The 20,959-nt window shown below is 49.1% G+C and overlaps 1 protein-coding gene across 2 annotated transcripts in view; it reads left to right on the forward strand.

Annotated features, from left to right (window-relative positions):
• The window catches only part of KIF3C (kinesin family member 3C), a 68,212-nt gene that overhangs the window by 32,444 nt on the left and 14,809 nt on the right, over window positions 1-20,959 (forward strand). For both annotated transcript variants that reach the window (XM_011950396.1, XM_011950391.1), the window contains 4 exons: window positions 4,897-4,998; window positions 5,677-5,799; window positions 6,973-7,091; window positions 9,310-9,426. In XM_011950396.1, coding sequence (XP_011805786.1) covers window positions 4,897-4,998; window positions 5,677-5,799; window positions 6,973-7,091; window positions 9,310-9,426 — 461 coding nt within the window. The remainder of the gene's footprint in view (window positions 1-4,896; window positions 4,999-5,676; window positions 5,800-6,972; window positions 7,092-9,309; window positions 9,427-20,959) is intronic.

The following is a 20,959-nucleotide window of genomic DNA, read 5'->3' on the forward strand; positions in this document are numbered from 1 at the left end:
GCCTCCCAAAGTGCTGGGATTACAGGCGCGAGCCACTGTACCTGGCCCCTATAATAACTTTTTAAAAAGAAAGAAGCTTGCTAGAATACAGATCCTTCTTTACTGTATAATGTTGCTAGTTTGTAGCCCATTGTCTTTTTTACCCCGATCTTCTGCTTTAAAGGCAAGTTTGTGCTCTTTATTAAAGGGTTCTAATGTATGTCTCTAAAAGCCCTCTGCTCTTGTTGCCCAGGCTGGAGTGCAATGGCGTGATCTCGGCTCATTGCAACCTCCACCTCCTGGGTTCAAGCAATTCTCCTGCCTCAGACTACCCCGTAGCTGGGATTACAGGCACCCACTACCACACTTGACTAATTGTTTTTATATTTTTAGTAGAGACAGGGTTTCACCATGTTGGTCAGGCTGGTCTCGAACTCCTGACCTCAGGTGATACCCCTGCCTCGGCCTCCTGAAGTGCTGGGATTACAGGCGTGAGCCTCTCCGCCCAGCCTTCTTTCTTTTTTTCTTTTTTTTTTTGAGATGGAGTCTTGCTCTGTCCCCAGGCTGGAATGCAGTGGTGCGATCTCAGCTCACTGCAACCTCCACCTCCCAGACTCATGTAATTCTCTAGCCTCAGCCTCCCAAGTAGCTGGGATTACAGGTGCACACCACGACACCCAGCCAATTTTTTGTTTTTGTTTTTGAGATGGAGTCTAGCTCTGTCGTCAGGCTGGAGTGTAGTGGCGTCATCTCAGGTCACTGCAACCTCCACCTCCCGTGTTCAAGTGATTCTCCTGCCTCAGCCTCCCCAGTAGCCTGGACTACAGGCATGTGCCGCCACGCCCAGCTACTTTTTGTATTTTTAGTAGAAACTGGGTTTCACCATGTTGGCCAGGATGGTCTCAAACTCCTGAACTCGTGATCCGCCCACCTCGGCCTCCCAAAGTGCTGGGATTACAGGTGTGAGCCACCATGCCCAGCCTAATTTTCATATTTTTAGTAGATACAGGGTTTTACCATGTTGGCCAGGCTGGTCTTGAGCTCCTGATCTCCAGCGATCCGCCCACCTTGGCCTCCCAAAGTTCTGGAATTACAAGTACAAGCCACCTCACCTGGCCCCCACCTTTCCTCTCTGTGATTCCTCCCACTGTCCTTGAGCAGGGAATGTTGTGAAAAAAGAGTCAGTTCTTTGCCACTGGAAAACTGGAAAACTCTGTTTTTTCCTCAGAAGCTATTTGCTTTATTTTTACTTATTTTATTTTATTTTATTTATGTTATGATACAGAATCTTGCTGTGTCACCCAAGCTGTAGTGCAGTGGCATGATCTCGGCTCACTGCAACCTCCACCTCCCAGGTTAAAGCAATTCTCCTGCCTCAGCCTCCTGAGTAGCTGAGATTACAGGCTTGAGTCACCGAACCTGGCCTTAATTTTATCCTTTGTAAAGGGACTACCCTGACCAATAATTGAACCCAGGCTGCAGCTGTGAAAGGACAGGATTTTTTTAACTACCAGACTATAAAGTAGAGCAGCTTTTATAGTGTTTTCTTTTCCAAGATTCTTTGCAAAGAATTAGTCCTAACATACACACTCATTATATCCATTAATTTAAATCTGCATATAGTTGCTTCCACATTGCATTTGTAGGTTTGTGTTGGCAACTCTTCTAAACTAAATGAATACCAATTGGACAGTGTTCCCTTAATTTTTTTTTTAAACAAATGTGAAATACATTTCAGAAACTGTAACCACTTTACGGGAGACTGAGGCAGGAGAACTGCTTGAACCTGGGAGGTGAAGGTTGCAGTGAGCCGAGATCGTACCACTGCACTCCAGCCTGGGCGACAGAGTGAGACTCTGTCAAAAAAAAAAAAAAAGAGAGAGAGCCCAAGGAAGGGACCTGGAACCCGCTCTGGGACAACCCCCAAGGATTCTATTCGGTTCATCTAATATGTATTTTAGCACTTGTTATCTGCCAAGCACTGAGCTCTGAGATATGAGTAAGATATGACTGCTGCCCTGACGGAGCTCACAGGGGAGACAGCAGGTAAACAAATAATGATTCTATTATGAGAAATAGTAGGAATATGGCCTGGTTGCTGAGGGGCTCAAAAGAGCAATTTCAAGGGGATCAGGGAAAATTTCCCAATGGTCAAAGTGTGTCTTGCAGAATAAGCAGTTTTCGAGTGAGATGTGGAGTGGGAGGAGGAACCCAGGAGCTTGTGAAATGCCATTGCACATTGAGGGAGCTGGAATTCTTGTTTTGTTTTTTGAGACGGAGTTTTGCTCTTGTTGCCCAGGTTGGAGTACAATGGCGTGATCTCAGCTCACTGCAACCTCCGCCTCCCGGGTTCAAGCAATTCTCCTGCCTCAGCCTACCGAGTACCTTGGATTACAGGCATGCACCACCACGCCCAGCTAATTTTGTATTTTTGTAGAGATGAGGGTTCTCCATGTTGGTCAGGCTGGTCTCGAATTCCCGACCTCAGGTGATCTGCCCGCCTTGGCCTCTCAAAGTGCTGGGATTACAGGTGTGAGCCACCGTGCTGGGCCCTCAGGGAGCTGGAATTCTTTTGGTGAGGCTGGGGAGCAGAGCACACTCGGAGCATGAGTGGTGAGAGGAACCCCAGAGGCCAGGCCAGCTTCCGGGGCCTGTCACTGCAGCCAACCTTGGCTTTCATCCTGCAAGGAATGGAGGTCCATTCAGTAGTTTGAAGCCATGCAGCAACCATTTACAGTTGTGCGTTTTGTTTGTTTGTTTGTTTGTTTTATTGCGATGAAGTTTCACTCTGTCGCCCAGGCTGGAGTATAGTGGTGCAATCGCGGCTCACTGCAGCCTCTGTCTTCCGAATTCAAGGGATTCTCCTACCTCAGCCTCCTGAGTAGCTGCTGAGTAGCTGGGAATCCAGGTGCACACCACCACACCTGGCTAATTTTTGTATTTTTAGCAGAGCTGGGGTTTCACCATTTTGGCCAGGCTGGTCTTGAACTCCTGACCTCAAGTGATCCACCCCCACCTCAACTTCCCAAAGTGCTAGAATTACGGGCGTGAGCCACCGTCCCCAGCCCAGAGTTGTGTTTTTAGTGGATCCGCCTGGGTGTCATGTGGCGGAGGGGTGGAAGGGGACACCGAAGCAGCGGGGAGACCACAACAGTGGTCTAGGAGAGTTGTGGGGGCTGCAATGAAGTTAGCAGCTATCAGTGAGAATGAAAAAGAGGGGGTGGTGGGAGCCACACTGAGGATCTGGTTTGATGGCCTTGACTCACTGGCCAGATGCAGTGGATGAAAGGCAGGGCAGGGAGGAGGCGAGGCTGGTGAGTCGCTGAGGGTGCAGTGTAAGGGATTCTTCCCTCTCACGGTCCTGCAAATGCTGACCTGGAGTGCGAAGGAGGAGCCTAGGATGGGTTTAGGTCTGTGACGAGGCGATGGGGTAAGTGGGGAGATCATTAACCAGGAGCACAGGCAGCTGCAGTGTGGCAGCATGGACAGCCTCCAGGGCTCAAGGCCTGCCTTGAGCCTCTGAGGCTATGTGGGGCTGGAGTGAGGCTCGTGCCACTCTGGCTGCCCCAGCTTCACTCAGCATCTTTGAATGACAGAGCCTCACACAGCCCAGTCCCTGACCTCCCGAAAGCCACTGTTAACTTTTGTCCAGCTGTGTTCCCAGTGATGTGGCTCTTACAGGTGGTCTCCTGCTCCCCAAGTCTGACAGCACCCCCTGCTTTGAGATCCCTCAGGCAGGTCAGCTGTTTCCACTGGGAAAAAAAAAAATTCCAGTGGAAAAGCAGCCAGCTTTTTCCACTGGTTCAAGGTGACTTCAACCTTCCAGGAGGCCCGTGATGAAGTCAGAGGACAACTGGGTACCCTGGGAGAGCACTTTCTTCTTATTTTATTTTCGTTTTCTAAAATTTCAAATCAGGCACCCCCCAAACCAGAATAGGTTTCGAGAGGCTGCCGACAGCACCCTCTTGAAAATACATTTTATGTAGTCACAGTTTACACAAATCTGACATTATTTCAGCTTCAGATTCCAAAGCACTGACTAGGGGCTTTCGCAGAGTGAGGCTGGGGTTGTGGGGTTCAAATCTCTCCTCTTTGCTACTCAATAGCTGCATGGACTTAGGCTGGTCATTCTCAATGTCTTCATTTGTTAAATGGGGAGGGGAATAGTCCCTCTTAGGGGAGGATGGAAACCATGGTTTAAAGGCTTAACTCAGTATCTAACAGATACTTAGTGCTCAGCAAATGTTTGCCAGCCATCCTGGAACATAGGCAGTGTTCCAGTATTGTAGATGACAGCCCTGAAGGGAATAATTTGCCCACAGCCTCGAGGTAAGTGGGTAGAACCAAGTCTTCCTGGCCTTCTCCAAAGCTCCTGCTGTGCTGGGCCCGTGCTGTTCCTTCTTGCTGTGCAGTCTGCTCTCTTTGGCTTTTCTTCTGCTTTCCACATCAGCTGAAGATTTAGACCCTTTCCTGCTGCCTGTGTTGAGAGCCGTCTTCCTGAGTTGGAAGCCAGTTAGCTAAGGGCTGGGCTGCCTGGTGACTGTATCTTATCTTTCCCAATCCTCAACACCAGCTGAGTCCTGGTTGCCAGGATTAGGTTGCCACCCCCATCCTCCTCCTAGCCCTGGTGAACGAACCTTTCCTGTGTATCCAAAGCAAACAGATCAGGTGCCCTAGATCCCCAAGGGGCACCCTCTCTGCCTCCCTAGTGGTCCTGCTGACAATGAGAGCCTTGAACTGGGACCTGAGACGCTGGAGGGGAAAACTCCATTCTCCCTGAAAGCCACAAGGCCCCATGTGGGACACATCTTGTGTCCACTCCCAGAAGGACCACAGAGCAGGGAAGCAAAATCTCTCCAGCTGGCAATGTTGTGGACCCTTTGCAAAGCCCACCTCCCAACCCCTCTGTGTCCCCAGGCCATGGAGAGCAAGCTCCTCATCGGGGGCAGGAACATCATGGATCACACCAATGAGCAGCAGAAGATGTTGGAACTGAAGAGGCAGGAGATTGCCGAGCAGGTAGGGCCGCCAGGTGCCAGGTCCCCTTGGAGAGCGTGGCCTGCAGCTCATATCTGGGAGGTGTAGGGCAGTAAACCATGGTGGACTCTGGATCTCTGGAATTACAGTGCTGAGAATCTCAGACATGCCACCCTGGGTCCCACAGGTCTACTAGCCCAGGGTCTTCCCTCTGGCAGGGGCACCACTAGCTGGTGGGTGAGAGGACGTGATAGCTCTCCATGACGTCAGCCTCCACAAGCCACCTGGTGCTAATTCCTGGGCCTTCCACAAGGTGGTGCGAGTTCTTTGCCAACTATATGACTGTTTCCCTAAATCATCAAGAACCACAATTTGCTGGTCTTACCAATAAACCGTTACACTACTTGGGGAGAGGGTGAGGCAGCTTGGAAGGCAGTGTGATATGCCTCCATCTGTGTCACTAACACCCCTGGAGTAGGCCAGCTCTTAGGGCTGGAGTCTCCATCCTCGTGGGGCAGAGCCTGGCAAAGGCATGGCGCTGGGAACTGAGAAGAGGGTTCCCAGGGGCTCTGCAGGATTGGGTGGGAGCGGTGGATGTGGGCCATGGGCCATGGTGAGGCCAGGTCCTGACACAGGGAGAGTGAGCCAGTCCCCTGAACGTTCTTGGCCCTCCTGGGTATGCTCTGCTCCTTTGAGCCACACTGCCCGTCCTTGGCCTAGAAACGTCGTGAGCGGGAGATGCAGCAGGAGATGATGCTCCGGGATGAGGAGACCATGGAGCTCCGGGGCACCTACACGTCCCTGCAGCAGGAGGTGGAGGTCAAAACCAAGAAACTCAAGAAGGTGAGACGCTGCAGTAGGACCAGTCAAGGTGTGCTGGAGGCCCAGCAGTCTCCGCCCGAGGGTGTCTGCTTCAGGGACTCCTCCCCATTTGGCTGGAACTGCTGAACCCTTGAGTGACATGGCTTGGGCCTTGGGAGTGAATAGCAGGGGGAGGCAGGAGGCAGGGGCTGGGGGTGGAGTAGAGCCTTTTCTCCTGCGCCAGGGTGGGCTGCGACAGGCTGCAAACTCTGTCACTTGCAGTATCCAGGGTTACCATCCTTATGGTCCTGGGTGATTTCCCCATTCAGTGTCACCAGTGAGTCACAGTTGGGATAGCTGGGCCTGGAGCAGGGCTGGGGGAATACAGAGAGGCTGAGGAGGAGACTGGAACCCCGGGAAGCTCAGGCAGGGAGCATAAGGCCCTCAAGGACATGTCAAGGGATGAGAATAGCCGCTCACCAGGACCCTGCAAAGCCCGTGGCAAGGGAAAGACATGTACATGTGAGGAGGGTCTAGGGCAGGAAGCAGCAAAGCTCCAGCTTGGATTCTGGGAGAAACCTGGAGACCCTTTGGGGTGGCTGATGTGGCTGCCCCGGGGCAGGCCCGACAGAGGCACTGCCACTGAGGCAGTTACCATGAACCCAGCCCTCAGCGGCTTTGGAGAGCAGCAGGATGGCCATGCTGCCTCCACACCCCACTTTTGAGAGCCCCTGAAGAGACTGGAGTGGGAGGAGTCACCTTCCAAACTCTTCCAGGCTTCCTGCTCCCTGAGCCTGGTCTCCAAATGAGCCCTTGATCTCCAAATGAGCCCTGGGTCCCAGTTCCGGCTCTTCTATTTGCTGGTTGTGTGACCTTGAGCAAGCCTGTGCCTGGCTTCCGCATCTGTGAAAGGAGGGTATTGGACCAAAAGGTCCCTGGGGTCCCCTCCCGTTTGAACACTCCACGATGCTGATAGCAGCTGAGGAAGAGCAGGCAATGGCCACAGGCCTCAGTGTAGGAGGACGGGGCACGCCTTTAAATAGCCCAGCCCAATTCGTGGTGAGTTGGGCACAGCAGGGAGTAAAGAAAAGGACCCCCAGCCTCATCCTGGCTGAGTCAGTAGACTCTGAGCCTGCAGCCCTGCGGCCCAGGCTGAGTGACTGGGGCCTCGTTGCCACACCAAGCAGCCTCTGAGTGGCATCTGTCCCCATCCAGCTCTACGCCAAGCTGCAGGCGGTGAAGGCGGAGATCCAGGACCAGCATGATGAGTACATCCGCGTGCGGCAGGACCTAGAGGAGGCGCAGAACGAGCAGACCCGCGAACTCAAGCTCAAGTAGGGCTCGCAGCTCTTTCCCTCCCGGGTCCCACAGCCAGCCATCATTACTCGGGCCTCTCCTTCCCAAAGGCCCCATCCTGACTGTCTCCTCTCCCATGAGTCCCTGAGGAATAAAATGCGTCTGAGGGCTGAGGGATGGGCTCACGTGCTGGAGTTTCTTCTACCTCTTCTGCCTGTATTTTATGAACCCCTCAAAATGGACGCTAGGTGCTGGCCAAAATTAACTCTGAAGGCGCTGAGGCTACCATCTTTGCATAAGAAGCAGTGATTTTAAATTTTTTAAAAATTATTTTTAGAGCCGGGCGCAGTGGCTCACGCCTGTAATCCCAGCACTTTGGGAGGCCGAGGCGGGTGGGTCACCTGAGGTCAGGAGTTTGAGACCAGCCTGACCAACATGGTGAAACCCCGTCTCTATTAAAAATACAAAAATTAGCTGGGCATGGTGGCGCGCACCTGTAATCCCAGCTACTCGGGAGGCAGAGGCAGAATTGCTTGAACCTGGGAGGTGGAGGTGGCAGTGAGCCGAGATCACGCCACTGCACTCCAGTCTGGGCACAGAGCCAGACAACGTCTCAAAAAAAAAGGGTGGCTCACACTTGTAATCCCAGCACTTTGGTTTGGGAGGCCAAGGCGGGCGGATCACAAGGTCAGGAGATCGAGACCATCCTGGCTAACACGGAGAAACCCCGCCTCTACTAAAAATATAAAAAATTAGCCAGGCGTGGTGGCAGGCGCCAGTAGTCCCAGCTACTTGGGAGGCTGAGGCAGGAGAATGGTGTGATCCTGGGAGGCAGAGCTTGCGGTGAGCTGAGATGGAGCCACTGCACTCTAGCTTGGGCGACAGAGCAAGACTCCGTCTCAAAAAAAAATTATTTTTAAATCTTTTAAAAATTATTTTTTAAATGTATGTAGTGTATGTATATAGTATGTGTATACAGTAGGTGTATATATTAATATTTGTGGGATACATTAGATTTTTTGTTTTTGAAGATGGAATATTGCTGTGTCATCCACCCTGGAATGGTCTCAAACTCCTGACCTCAGGTGATCCGCCCACCTCGGCCTCCCAAAGGGCTGGGATTACAAGCGCGAGCCACTGCACCTGGCCACATGAGATGTTTGGATACAGGCATGCAATGTGAACTAAGCACATCATGGAGAATGGGGTATCCATCGCCTCAAACATTTATCCTTCAAGTTACAAACAATCCAGTTACTCTTTAAGTTATTTTAAAATATACAATTGGCTCGGGTGGTGGCTCATACCTGCAATCCCAGCACCTTAGGAGGCCAAGGCGGGGGGGATCCCCTGAGGTCAGGAGTTTGAGACCAGCCTGGTCAACGTGGTGAAACCCCATCTCTACTAAAAATGCAAAAATTAGCTGGGTATGGTGGCGTGTGCCTGTAATCCCAGCTACTTGGGAGGCTGAGGCAGGAGAATCACTTGAACCCCAGAGGTGGAGGTTGCAGTGAGCTGAGATCACGCCATTGCACTCCAGCCTGGGCAACAAGTGCAAAACTGTCTCAAAAAAAAAATACATATATATACACACACGTATGTACACACATATATACATACATATATACACATATATATACAATTAAGTTATTGACTATAGTCACCCTATTATGCTATCAAATAATAGTGTTTATTCATTTTTCTATTTTTGTGTACCTATTAGAAGCAGTGATTTTTCAAGCTGCAGTATTTCTGTAGGGATCCTTTCCGCTTAACTTCTTGATTTTCCCACCTCCACATTGCCTCTGCCTCTTTTTTTTAAAATAAATAGATAAATTAATTAATTAACTTAGTTTTTTGAGATGAAGTCTCACGCTGTCACCCAGGCTGGAGTGCAGTGGTGCGATCTCGGCTCACTGCAAGCTCCGCCTCCTGGGTTCACTTCATTCTCCTGCCTCAGCCTCCCGAGTAGCTTGGGACTACAGGCGACCGCCACCACGCCCGGCTAATTTTTTTTTTGTATTTTTAGTAGAGACAGAGATGGTGTTTCACCATGTTAGCCAGGGTGGTCTCGATCTCCTGACCTCGTGATCTGCCCGCCTCGGCCTCCCAAAGTGCTGGGATTACAGACGTGAGCCACCGCGCCTGTCCCCCTCTGCCTCTTGGCTTGTTGCTTCTAATCCTTAAACCCCTCACAGGCACCGTGTGGTCTCTTGCTCACCCAGTTTCCCATCGCTCCTTCATTCCTGCTCTCAGGTACCTAATCATCGAGAACTTCATCCCCCCGGAAGAGAAGAACAAGATCATGAACCGGCTTTTCCTGGACTGTGAAGAGGAGCAGTGGAAGTTCCAGCCACTAGTGCCAGCCGGCATGTGAGTCTCTAACCCAGCCGTCTGGGCTGAGGGACTTGTGGGTCCGCTCCAGGTTGGGACTGGCGAGGGGCCTGAGGCCCTGCCTGCAGGGAGACAGATGTTTTGTGGATTGGGGAAAAGATGGGGAGGATGCCGATGGGGGATGAATTTCTCATGATCTAATTTGTAGGGGTCTCTATGATGGAAGGGTGTTCTGGGGAAAAAAGTGTCTCATTGGTCTGGGATGCAGAAAATACCTTGTGAGCGATCTCGGGAGGGAGGAAGAACATCTCAGCCTCTTGACAATCCTAGCGAATGCTAACATCTGGCCAGGTCTGGTGAATATTCATTTGTCAGATGCCCGAAATAGCAACCACAGTTAATATTTGCCAAGGGCTACTGTATGCCGGATGCTGTGCAAGACTCAGGAGACAGAAGATAAATTAGATATGGTCCGAGCTCACAGTCCAGTGGGAAATAAGTAATCAGATCATGATGTGATAGAGCTGTGATCCAATCTCAGCGGGCTCGCTCATCCGGGTGATTCAGCATTTCCACCTTTTTCCACGTCCTAGCCCTTGGGTGCAGCTGCGGCCATTGGCTGGGTGTGGGGCTCCCTCTGCTGGTGGCCATAAAGAACATCCCAACAGAGTGAGGCCTCACCCGGCTGAGCCATGGGCCCTTAATTGCAAATACATAGAGAGAGGTGCTTAGGAGGCCAGACACCAATGCACCTTCCTGGAGATTCTTTGCTCTCTCTAGCCTGGGAACATTAATGTTAAAATAGGGCAAGAGTCTCCCCAAATCTGGGATGGGAAGCTAGCAAGAGGTCTACAGCTTCTCACTGAAGCATCAGATGCCTACTTGGTTATTTTTTTTCCCTTTCTTCCTTTTCTTTCTTTTTTTTTTTTTTTTTAACAACTACAGCTTAGATGCCTATTTGATCTTTCTTAAAGGCTGATTTTACTTAAGGTGATACCACGTAAGTTTGTAAGTGGCAAGCACACGAATAGAGGACTTTTCAGTGGTATCACTTTACACCTACAATCCACCTTTCCAATCTAGGTAGAGATTCTCAATAGTACATCAGCTATCACAGAGGTTTTCCACCCTGGCTGCAGCTAGAATACCTGTGAGTTGGGCTCCAGAGAGTCTGATTTAAAGGATCCCAGGTCTTTGGTTTTGTGATTCTGCATTTGAAGGCAGGCTAGAAAACCACTGCTCCAATGTCATTTGCCGGAGTTAGATGCTGGCGAGGCTTCACTCTGAAGGGTTATCTTATGCTTAGAAAACTTCTTTCTAGCTGGGCCCGGTAGCTCAAGCCTGTAATCTCAGCATTTTGGGAGGCTGAGGCAGGTAGATGGCCTGAGGTCAGGAATTTGAGACCAGCCTGGCCAACATAATGAAACCCCATTTCTACTAAAAATAATTAAAAAAAAAATTAGCTGGGTGTGGTAGCAGGTGCCTGTAATCCCAGCTGCTAGGGAGGTTGAGGCAGGAGAATCGCTTGAACTTGGGAGGTAGAGGTTGCAGTGAGCCAAGATCACGCCATTGCACTCCAGCCTGGGCAACAAGAGCAAGACTCCGTCTCAAAAAAAAAAAAGAAAAGAAAAGTTCTTTCTGCTGGGCATGGTGATGGCTCACACCTGTAATCCCAGCACTTTGGGAGGCCGAGGCAGGTGGATCACTTGGGGTCAGGAGTTCGAGACCAGCCTGGCCAACATGGTGAAACTTCATCTCTCTTTCTCTCTGTCTCTCTTTCTCCCTCTCTCTTCCTTTCTTTATTTTCTTCCTTACTTCCTTGCTTGCTTTCTTTTTTCTTGAGTTGGGATCTCACACTGTCACCCAGGCTGGAGTATATAACTCACTGCAGCTTCGGGCTCCTGGGCTCAAGTGATCCTCCTGCCTCAGCTTCCTGAGTAACTGGGGCCACAGGAATGCACCATTACACCAGCTAAATTTTTTATCTTTTGTAGAAACAGGGTCTCACTTTTTTGCCTAGGCTGGTCGTGAAGTCCTGGGCTTAAGCAATCCTCCTCCCATTGTCTCCCAGCGTTGGGATCACAGGCATGAGCCTCCCCACCCAGCCTGGACTTCCACTCCTTATTTTTGTTATTTATTTATTTGCATTATTTTCGAGACAGAGTCTAGCTCTGTCTGCACTCAGGCTAGAGTGCAGTGGTGTGATCACAGCTCACTGCAGCCTTGACCTCCTGGGCTGAAGCCGTCCTCGCATTCAGCCTCCTGAGTCGCTTGAACCAGCAGGCAGTTGCCACCATGGCCAGCTAATTTTTTTTTTAATGTTTTTTAAAAGTTTGCTTTCTTCCACCAGGTGTTCATGCGTGTAATCCCAGCTACTCTGTGGGCTGAGACAGAGAGATTGCTTGAGCCCAGACTATTGTAAGCTAGGATCATGCCACTGTACTCTAGCCTGGGCAACAGAATGAGACCTCATCTCTAAAAAAAAATTTTTTTTTTTTTTTTTTTGAGACGGAGTCTCACTCTGTCACCCGGGCTGGAGTGCAGTGGCCGGATCTCAGCTCATTGCAAGCTCCGCCTCCCAGGTTCACGTCATTCTCCTGCCTCAGCCTCCCGAGTAGCTGGGACTACAGGTGCACACCACGACACCCAGCCAATTTTTTGTTTTTGTTTTTGAGATGGAGTCTAGCTCTGTCGTCAGGCTGGAGTGTAGTGGCGTCATCTCAGGTCACTGCAACCTCCACCTCCCGTGTTCAAGTGATTCTCCTGCCTCAGCCTCCCAGTAGCCTGGACTACAGGCGCCCGCCACCACACCCGGCTAATTTTTTGTATTTTTAGTAGAGATGGGGTTTCACCGTGTTAGCCAGGATGGTCTCGATCTCCTGACCTTGTGATCCGCCCGCCTCAGCCTCCCAAAGTGCTGGGATTACAGGCGCGAGCCACTGTACCTGGCCCCTATAATAACTTTTTAAAAAGAAAGAAGCTTGCTAGAATACAGATCCTTCTTTACTGTATAATGTTGCTAGTTTGTAGCCCATTGTCTTTTTTACCCCGATCTTCTGCTTTAAAGGCAAGTTTGTGCTCTTTATTAAAGGGTTCTAATGTATGTCTCTAAAAGCCCTCTGCTCTTGTTGCCCAGGCTGGAGTGCAATGGCGTGATCTCGGCTCATTGCAACCTCCACCTCCTGGGTTCAAGCAATTCTCCTGCCTCAGACTACCCCGTAGCTGGGATTACAGGCACCCACTACCACACTTGACTAATTGTTTTTATATTTTTAGTAGAGACAGGGTTTCACCATGTTGGTCAGGCTGGTCTCGAACTCCTGACCTCAGGTGATACCCCTGCCTCGGCCTCCTGAAGTGCTGGGATTACAGGCGTGAGCCTCTCCGCCCAGCCTTCTTTCTTTTTTTCTTTTTTTTTTTGAGATGGAGTCTTGCTCTGTCCCCAGGCTGGAATGCAGTGGTGCGATCTCAGCTCACTGCAACCTCCACCTCCCAGACTCATGTAATTCTCTAGCCTCAGCCTCCCAAGTAGCTGGGATTACAGGTGCACACCACGACACCCAGCCAATTTTTTGTTTTTGTTTTTGAGATGGAGTCTAGCTCTGTCGTCAGGCTGGAGTGTAGTGGCGTCATCTCAGGTCACTGCAACCTCCACCTCCCGTGTTCAAGTGATTCTCCTGCCTCAGCCTCCCCAGTAGCCTGGACTACAGGCATGTGCCGCCACGCCCAGCTACTTTTTGTATTTTTAGTAGAAACTGGGTTTCACCATGTTGGCCAGGATGGTCTCAAACTCCTGAACTCGTGATCCGCCCACCTCGGCCTCCCAAAGTGCTGGGATTACAGGTGTGAGCCACCATGCCCAGCCTAATTTTCATATTTTTAGTAGATACAGGGTTTTACCATGTTGGCCAGGCTGGTCTTGAGCTCCTGATCTCCAGCGATCCGCCCACCTTGGCCTCCCAAAGTTCTGGAATTACAAGTACAAGCCACCTCACCTGGCCCCCACCTTTCCTCTCTGTGATTCCTCCCACTGTCCTTGAGCAGGGAATGTTGTGAAAAAAGAGTCAGTTCTTTGCCACTGGAAAACTGGAAAACTCTGTTTTTTCCTCAGAAGCTATTTGCTTTATTTTTACTTATTTTATTTTATTTTATTTATGTTATGATACAGAATCTTGCTGTGTCACCCAAGCTGTAGTGCAGTGGCATGATCTCGGCTCACTGCAACCTCCACCTCCCAGGTTAAAGCAATTCTCCTGCCTCAGCCTCCTGAGTAGCTGAGATTACAGGCTTGAGTCACCGAACCTGGCCTTAATTTTATCCTTTGTAAAGGGACTACCCTGACCAATAATTGAACCCAGGCTGCAGCTGTGAAAGGACAGGATTTTTTTAACTACCAGACTATAAAGTAGAGCAGCTTTTATAGTGTTTTCTTTTCCAAGATTCTTTGCAAAGAATTAGTCCTAACATACACACTCATTATATCCATTAATTTAAATCTGCATATAGTTGCTTCCACATTGCATTTGTAGGTTTGTGTTGGCAACTCTTCTAAACTAAATGAATACCAATTGGACAGTGTTCCCTTAATTTTTTTTTTTTTTTTTTTTTTTGAGATGGAGTTTCGCTTTTGTTGCCCAAGCTGGAGTGCAATGGTGCGATCTCGGTTTACTGCAACCTCCACCTCCTGGGTTCAAGTGATTCTCCTGCCTCAGCCTCCTGAGTAGCTGGGATTACAGGCGCCCACCACCACTCCTGGCTAATTTTTGCATTTTTAGTGGAGACGGGGTTTCGCCATATTGGCCAGGCTGGTCTTGAACTCCTGACCTCAGGTGATCCACTCACCTCAGCCTCCAAAGTGCTGGGATTACAGGCATGCGCCACAGCGCCCGGCCTCCCTGAAATTCTTATATTGAAAATTTAAAGCTATAAATAGATTCACAAGGTTTTCCAAAATTATGGTTAAGTATATTCATAACCATGCTGTTTTGTACAGAATATGTTTGTACCTGTTCAGAATAAAGACCAAGTACAACATATGTACAGAAAATATTCAAATACATCTGGGTAGGGTAAAAGGCAATTATAGGCCAGGTACAGTGGCTGATGCCTGTAATCCCAGCACTTTAGGAGACTGAGGCAGGTAGATGGCTTGAGCCCAGGTGTTCAAAACCAGCCTGGGCAACAGAGTGAGACCCCATCTCTACAAAAAAATACAAAAAGTTAGCTGGGCATTAGCACATGCCTGTACTCCCAGCTACTTGGGAGGCTGAGGTGGGAGGATTGCTTGAACCTAGGAGGTTGAGGCTGCACTGAGCCATGATTATACCACTGCACTCCATCCAGCCTGGTCAACAGAGTGAGACCCTGTCTCAAAAAAAAAAAAGGCAATTATGATTTACCAATGTTCTCTACTACACTTAAATACAAATTATATAAACAGTAATTACAGAATGCTCTAATAATAAAGTATTCCAAGAAATAAATTACTTCAAAACAGTTAGTAAGAAATATCAGGTATCTGGGTATGGTGGATCACACCTGTAATCCCAGCTACTTGGGAGGCTGAGGCAGGGGAACTGCTTGAACCTGGGAGGCAGAGGTTGCAATGAGCTGAGATCATGCCTTTACACTCCAACCTGGGCCACAGAGCAAGACTACATATCAGAAAAAAAAAAAGAAAAGAAAAAAGAGAGAGAGAACAGGTAATCATGAATATATTATTTTTTTCTTTTTCATTTTTTTGCCACTGTCCACTATGTCTGATGACTGCAATTTGCAATATTTAATATTTATTTCAGAACTTTAAAAAATACAAAAATAGAAAAGGCAAGTAAAAATGGTTCTAGGATTTTTTTTTTTTTTTAGATGGAGTTTTGCTCTTGTTGCCCATGCTAAAGTGCAATGGCATGATCTCGGCTCACGACTACCTCTGCCTCCCGGGTTCAAGCAATTCTCCTGCCTCGGCCTCCCAGTAGCTGGGATTACAGGCATACGCCACCATGCCTGGCTAATTTTGTATTTTTAGTAGAGAAGGGGTTTCTCCATGTTGGTCAGGCTGGTCTCGAACTCCCGACCTCAGGTGATCCGCCCACCTCGGCCTCCCAAAGTACTGATATTACAGGCATGAGCCACCGTGCCTGGCCAGTTCTATAATTTTTTACATGAAACAAGTTTTTAAAATTACTCTTTTTAAAGCCAGGATGGTTAGAATAAAGTAAAAAGAATTCCACAGTAATTGAAATCCCAGTTGTGATTCTGACTTAGCAGAGAGAGCCTGGTGGGGCACAGTGGGGGGCAGGGAGCTGCTGGCCTGGATCTCTGAGCTCATCTGCCCCATGTCCCTCATTTCACGGCAGAAGGGTGAGGGCAGGGAGGTCCTTGAACAAGGCAGCTTTCCTCATTTCAGGGACCATGGGATCTGAGGCTGCAGCTGTGCAACAAATTTCTCCACTCCCCATAGGAAAGGTCCTTTCTTCAGCATTGGATCCCACCACTTGCCACATCGCTTAATTAGGGCTAAAAAACAAACAGAAAAGTTATTTCTCTCCAAAGCATATTTAACTAATCAGGGCGTTGTTTCATTTGCTCAACTCAAGTATGGAATATTTTGCTTTATTTCGGCCTGTGGCATTCTGGGGATGAGAACACTGACAGCTGCTCAAAGTGAGAGGAAAAAAACATTGTTTGTAAGAAATTACCTAAAGTCATGCTGTCCCATTAGAAAGCTTCTGTTCAAAAAACATTCTCCCTCCGTCTACTCCAGCTCTAAGCATCCACCCCACCCTCTGACCGCTGCCTCTCTCTCAAACAAGGAGTTGTCAGGCAACTCTTGAGAAATATCCCTAATCAACTTATTTTGGAAGTCTAGCCCTTTCTCTTTTTTTTCTACCATCTCTATGTAGCCATTACATAAAATAAGATAAGGTGATATAAAATAAGATAAGGTGAGGTGTCTTCCACAGTCATAATCTTGTATAATATTAAAGTTACTTTAAAAAATATTTTTGCACTGGCTCGGTGGCTCAGGCGTGTATTCTTAGCACTTTGGGAGGCCAAGGAAGGCAGATCGCCTGAGGTTAGGAGTTCGAGACCAGTCTGACCAACATGGAGAAATCCCGTCTCTACTAAAAATACAAAATTAGCCAGGTATGGTGGCTCACGCCTGTAATTCCAGCTACTCAGGAGGCTAAGGCAGGAGAATCACTTGAACCCAGAAGGCAGAGGTTGCAGTGAGGCAAGATTGTGCCATGCACTCCAACCTGGGCAACAAGAGCAAAACTCCGTCTCAATAAAAAAATTTTTTTTTAATGTTTTTGCAACTAGGTCTAGCAACAAATATTTTACAAGTATGACCTTTTATTTTTAGTTTCTCATAATAGACTGTTGCCTAGGCTGGAGTGCAATGGCGTGATCTCAGCTCACTGCAACCTCCGCCTCCCGGGTTCCAGAGATTCTCTCGTCTCAGCCTCCCGAGTAGCTGGGATTATAGGCATGCACCACCACGCGCAGCCAATTTTTGTATTTTTAGCAGAGACAGGGTTTCTTCATGTTGGCCAGGCTGGTCTCAAACTCCTGAGCTCAGGTGATCCACCTGTCTCGGCCTCCCAAAGTCCTAGGATTACAGGCATGAGCCACTGTGCCCGACCTAGATTTTTAAATTGTATTTAAGTTTTTTCTATTTTTTTGAGACAGGGTCTCACTCTGTCACCCAGGCTAGAGTGCAATGGCATCATCATGGCTCACTGAAACCTCTGCCTCCCAGGCTCAAGCAATCCTCCCACCTCAGCCCCCTGAGTAGCTGGGACCACAGGTACATGCCACCACGCCCAGTTAATTTAATTTTTTGAGACAAGGTCTCACTCTGTTGCCCAGGCTGGAGTGAAGTGGCACAATCTTGGCTCACCTCCTTGGCCCAAGTGATCCTCCCACCTCAGCCTCCTGGGTAGCTGGGACCTCAGGCTTGTGCCACCATGTCTGACTAATTTTTTATTTATTGTAGAGATGAGGTCTCACTACATTGCCCAGGCTGGTCTTGAACTCCTGGACTCAAGTGATACCCCCATCTCAGCCTTCCAAAGTATTGAGATTACAGGCATGAGCCACCTTACCTGGCCTAGGCTTCATTTTTAATTGTGTTTAGGTAAAATTGTCTTCCTTTTTTTTTAAATAGAGACAGGGTTTTACTATGTTGCCCAGGCTGGTCTCAAACTCCTGACATCACGCAGTTCACCCACCTCAGCCTCCCAAAATGCTGGGATTACAGGTGTGTGCCAGCCCCACAAAATTGTCTTCTAAAGGGTTATGTATGTGACAGTATCCATACCCTGTGGTTTATAGTACACAAAATTCCATTGCAACTTTAGCCCTTTGACCTTTGTAACCCCAGCCACCCTAGATTCTTTTCTTTCTTTCTTTTCTTTCTTTTTTTGAGACAGGGTATCACTCTGTTGCCCACGCTGGCATGCAGTGGCACAATGATGGCTCACTACAGCCTTGACCTTCCAAGCTCAAGTGATCCTCCTGCTCCAACTTCCCGAGTAGCTTAGACCACAGTAGAGACATGGACCACCATACCCAGCGAATTTGTTTTCATTTTTAGTAGAGATGGGGGGTCTCACTATGTTGCCTAGGCTGGTCTTGAACTCCTGAGCTCAAGTGAACTCCTCCCAAAGTGCCGGGTTACAAGCGTGAGCCACTGTACCCTGCCCCTAGATTCTTTTCAAAGGCATCATGGTGCAGTAGAGAGAGACTAGACTTTGGATTTAGAACGTTCTGAATTTGGCCGGGTGCGGTGGCCCATGCCTGTAATCCCAGCACTTTGGGAGGCTGAGGCGGGCAAATCACCTGAGGTCAGGAGTTGAGACCAGCCTGGCCAACATGGTGAAACCCCGTCTCTACTAAAAATACAAAAATTAGCCGGCTGTGGTAGTGGGCACCTGTAATCCCAGCTACCCGGGAGGCTGAGGTAGGAGGAGAATCGCTTGAACCTGGGAGGTGGGGGTTGCAGTGAGCTGAGATTGCACTACTGCACTCCAGCCTGGGGCAACACAGCAAGATACAGAAAAAAAAAAAAAAATAAGAACATTCTGAATTCCAGCCCCTGCTCTGCCACTTACTAGTGGCCTTGAGTAAGTGTTTTTTGTGTTTTTTTTGTTTTTTGTTTTTTTGAGATGGAGTCTCACTCTGTCACCCAGGCTGGAGTGCAGTGGCATGATCTCAGCTCACTGCATCCTCCCCCTCCTGTGTTCAAGCGATTCTCCTGCCTCAGCCTCCAGAGTAGCTAGGATTACAGGCATGCACCACCGCGCCTGGCTAATTTTTGTATTTTTAGGAGAGATGGGGTTTCGACATCTTGGCCAGGCTGATCTCGAATCCCTGACCTCAGGTTATCCACCTGCCTCAGCCTCCCAAAGTGCTGGGATTACAGGCATGAGCCACCACGCCCGGCCTTGAGTAAATTTTTTTAACCTCTCTGAACCCAAATTTCTTCATCTGTAAAGTGGGGATAATAGGTACCGTGCAGGATTGTCGAGGTTGAAATGAAATAATGTAAGGTTCCAGGCCTGTGGCTGGTACAGAGGAGGTGATCAATGAAGAGTTGTATTCATACTGATAAGCCAATATTCTAATTATGGGGACTCTGGAGAAACCGGCCTGCCTCTATCCCTTAGAAGTGCCCTACAAGGGCAGTTTGACTTGATGTTTTTGTTTTAGATGTTGATTTTTTGTTAAACTGCCTCTGGGTTTATTTTATTTATTTATTTATTTTCATTTTTATTTTTTTGAGAGAGAGTTTCACTCTGTCACCTGGGCTGGAGTACAGTGGCATGATCTCAGCTCACTGCAACCTCCACCTCACAGGTTCAAGCGATTCATGTGCCTCAGCCTCCTGAGTAGCTGGGATTACAGGGGTTTGCCACCACGCCCAGCTAATTTTTGTATTTTAGTAGAGGTGGAGTTTCAGTGTTGGCCAGGCTTGTCTTGAACTCCTGACTTCAGGTAATCTGTCTGCCTCGGCCTCCCAAAAGTGCTGGGATTACAGGTGTGAGCCACCTCGCCTGGGTTCTGCCTCTTGGTTTAAAGAGAGAGTGTTTCTTGCTCTAAATAGAATCAGGAAAGGAAGTTAAACTGGTTTTGTACAGAGGCAAAGTTCACCCCAGTAAGAACATTCCTAGCTCTGCGTTGAGTCCCTGGATTTCTTCAGACCTGTGGGAATTGAAGACAGTGTGAAGCAGTGAGCAGCTGCAGCTTCCCAGGCTGGTTGGGTACAGCATGGAGGGGAAATGGGAAGGCTGGGAGTTCAGACAAGCGGGGCAGTGGAACAAGGTGGACAGGCAGCCTGCCAGGACAAAGCAGCCAGATGGAAGAGGAAAGCCTGATTGTCTGTGTTGAATGCACAGGAAGGAACTAGAAGGAAACGCACCCGATGATGTCGGATGCCTGCTTTCAGAACAAGAGGGCGAGGCCGGCCGCGGTAACTCACCCCTGTAATCCCCGCACTTTGGGAGGCCAAGGCGGGTGGATCACTTCAGGCCAGGAGTTCGAGACCAGCCTGGCCAACATGGCAAAAAAAAATACAAAAATTAGCCGGGTGTGGTGGCTCTCACCTGTAATCCCAGCTACTTGAATCTGAGAGGCGGAGGTTGCAGTGTGCCAAGATCTTGCCACAGCACTCCAGCCTGGGTGACAGAGTGAGGGAGGGAGGGAGAGAGAAAGAATGGGAAGGAAGGAGAGGGGAAAGGAAGTGATCAGACAGCCAGGAAAGAGAATGGTGTCAGCCCCTGAGATGGAGCTGAGAGATGACTTTTTAATATTAAAGGGAAAAAAATGATAGCAGCCAATTACGGAGGGAGGGTCCTAGGAGAACGCATCGGATCTACTGCACGCAGGATAACTGTGGCTGTGGGGCCCTGCTGGGAGTGGTGCTTAAAGGGAGGGGTGCATAAACGCAGACCCAGGCCTCAGCTCTGGGCTGCCACAACCTGCTTTCTATAGAGGATCAATCATGGAAAGTAGGCCTGGGGCAGAAGAGGGAGTCGATGGGAAGGTCGGTGCCCCAATTACAGACTCCCTTCCCCCAACCCTTCTCTCCCCACATGCCACCCAGAATAGCCCTGGCATCTTTATTGGGTCAGGCTGCCAATTTGTGCTGATCCTCTGCTCACCCGGCCCTGTCCCTCTGTCCTGTTCCCAGCGCCTGAGCTTTCAAAGGCACTCACTGGCCCATCTGTTCTGGCCCAGTGTCCTCCTGAGAGATGATACTGGAGTCCTTGGGGGGGAACACCCACTCTATGGCATAGAATGAGGTGTTGCCCAATTCAAAAATTTCTCAAAGCAATAATTTTTTTTTTTTTTTAGACCGGGACTCATTCTGTCATCCAGGCCTGAATCCTGAGTAGCTGGGGTTACAGGCGTGCGCCATGCCCAGCTAATTTTTGAATTTTTGGTGGGGGGGGAGGTTTACCAAATTGGCCAGGCTGGTCTTGAACTCCTGACTTCAGGTGATCCACCTGTCTTGGCCTCCCAAAGTGTTGGGATTACAGGCTTGAGCCACTGTGCCCAGCCACAAAAT

Source organism: Colobus angolensis, unplaced genomic scaffold (assembly GCF_000951035.1).
Source record: "Colobus angolensis palliatus isolate OR3802 unplaced genomic scaffold, Cang.pa_1.0 Scaffold109, whole genome shotgun sequence".
Lineage (NCBI taxonomy): Eukaryota > Metazoa > Chordata > Mammalia > Primates > Cercopithecidae > Colobus > Colobus angolensis.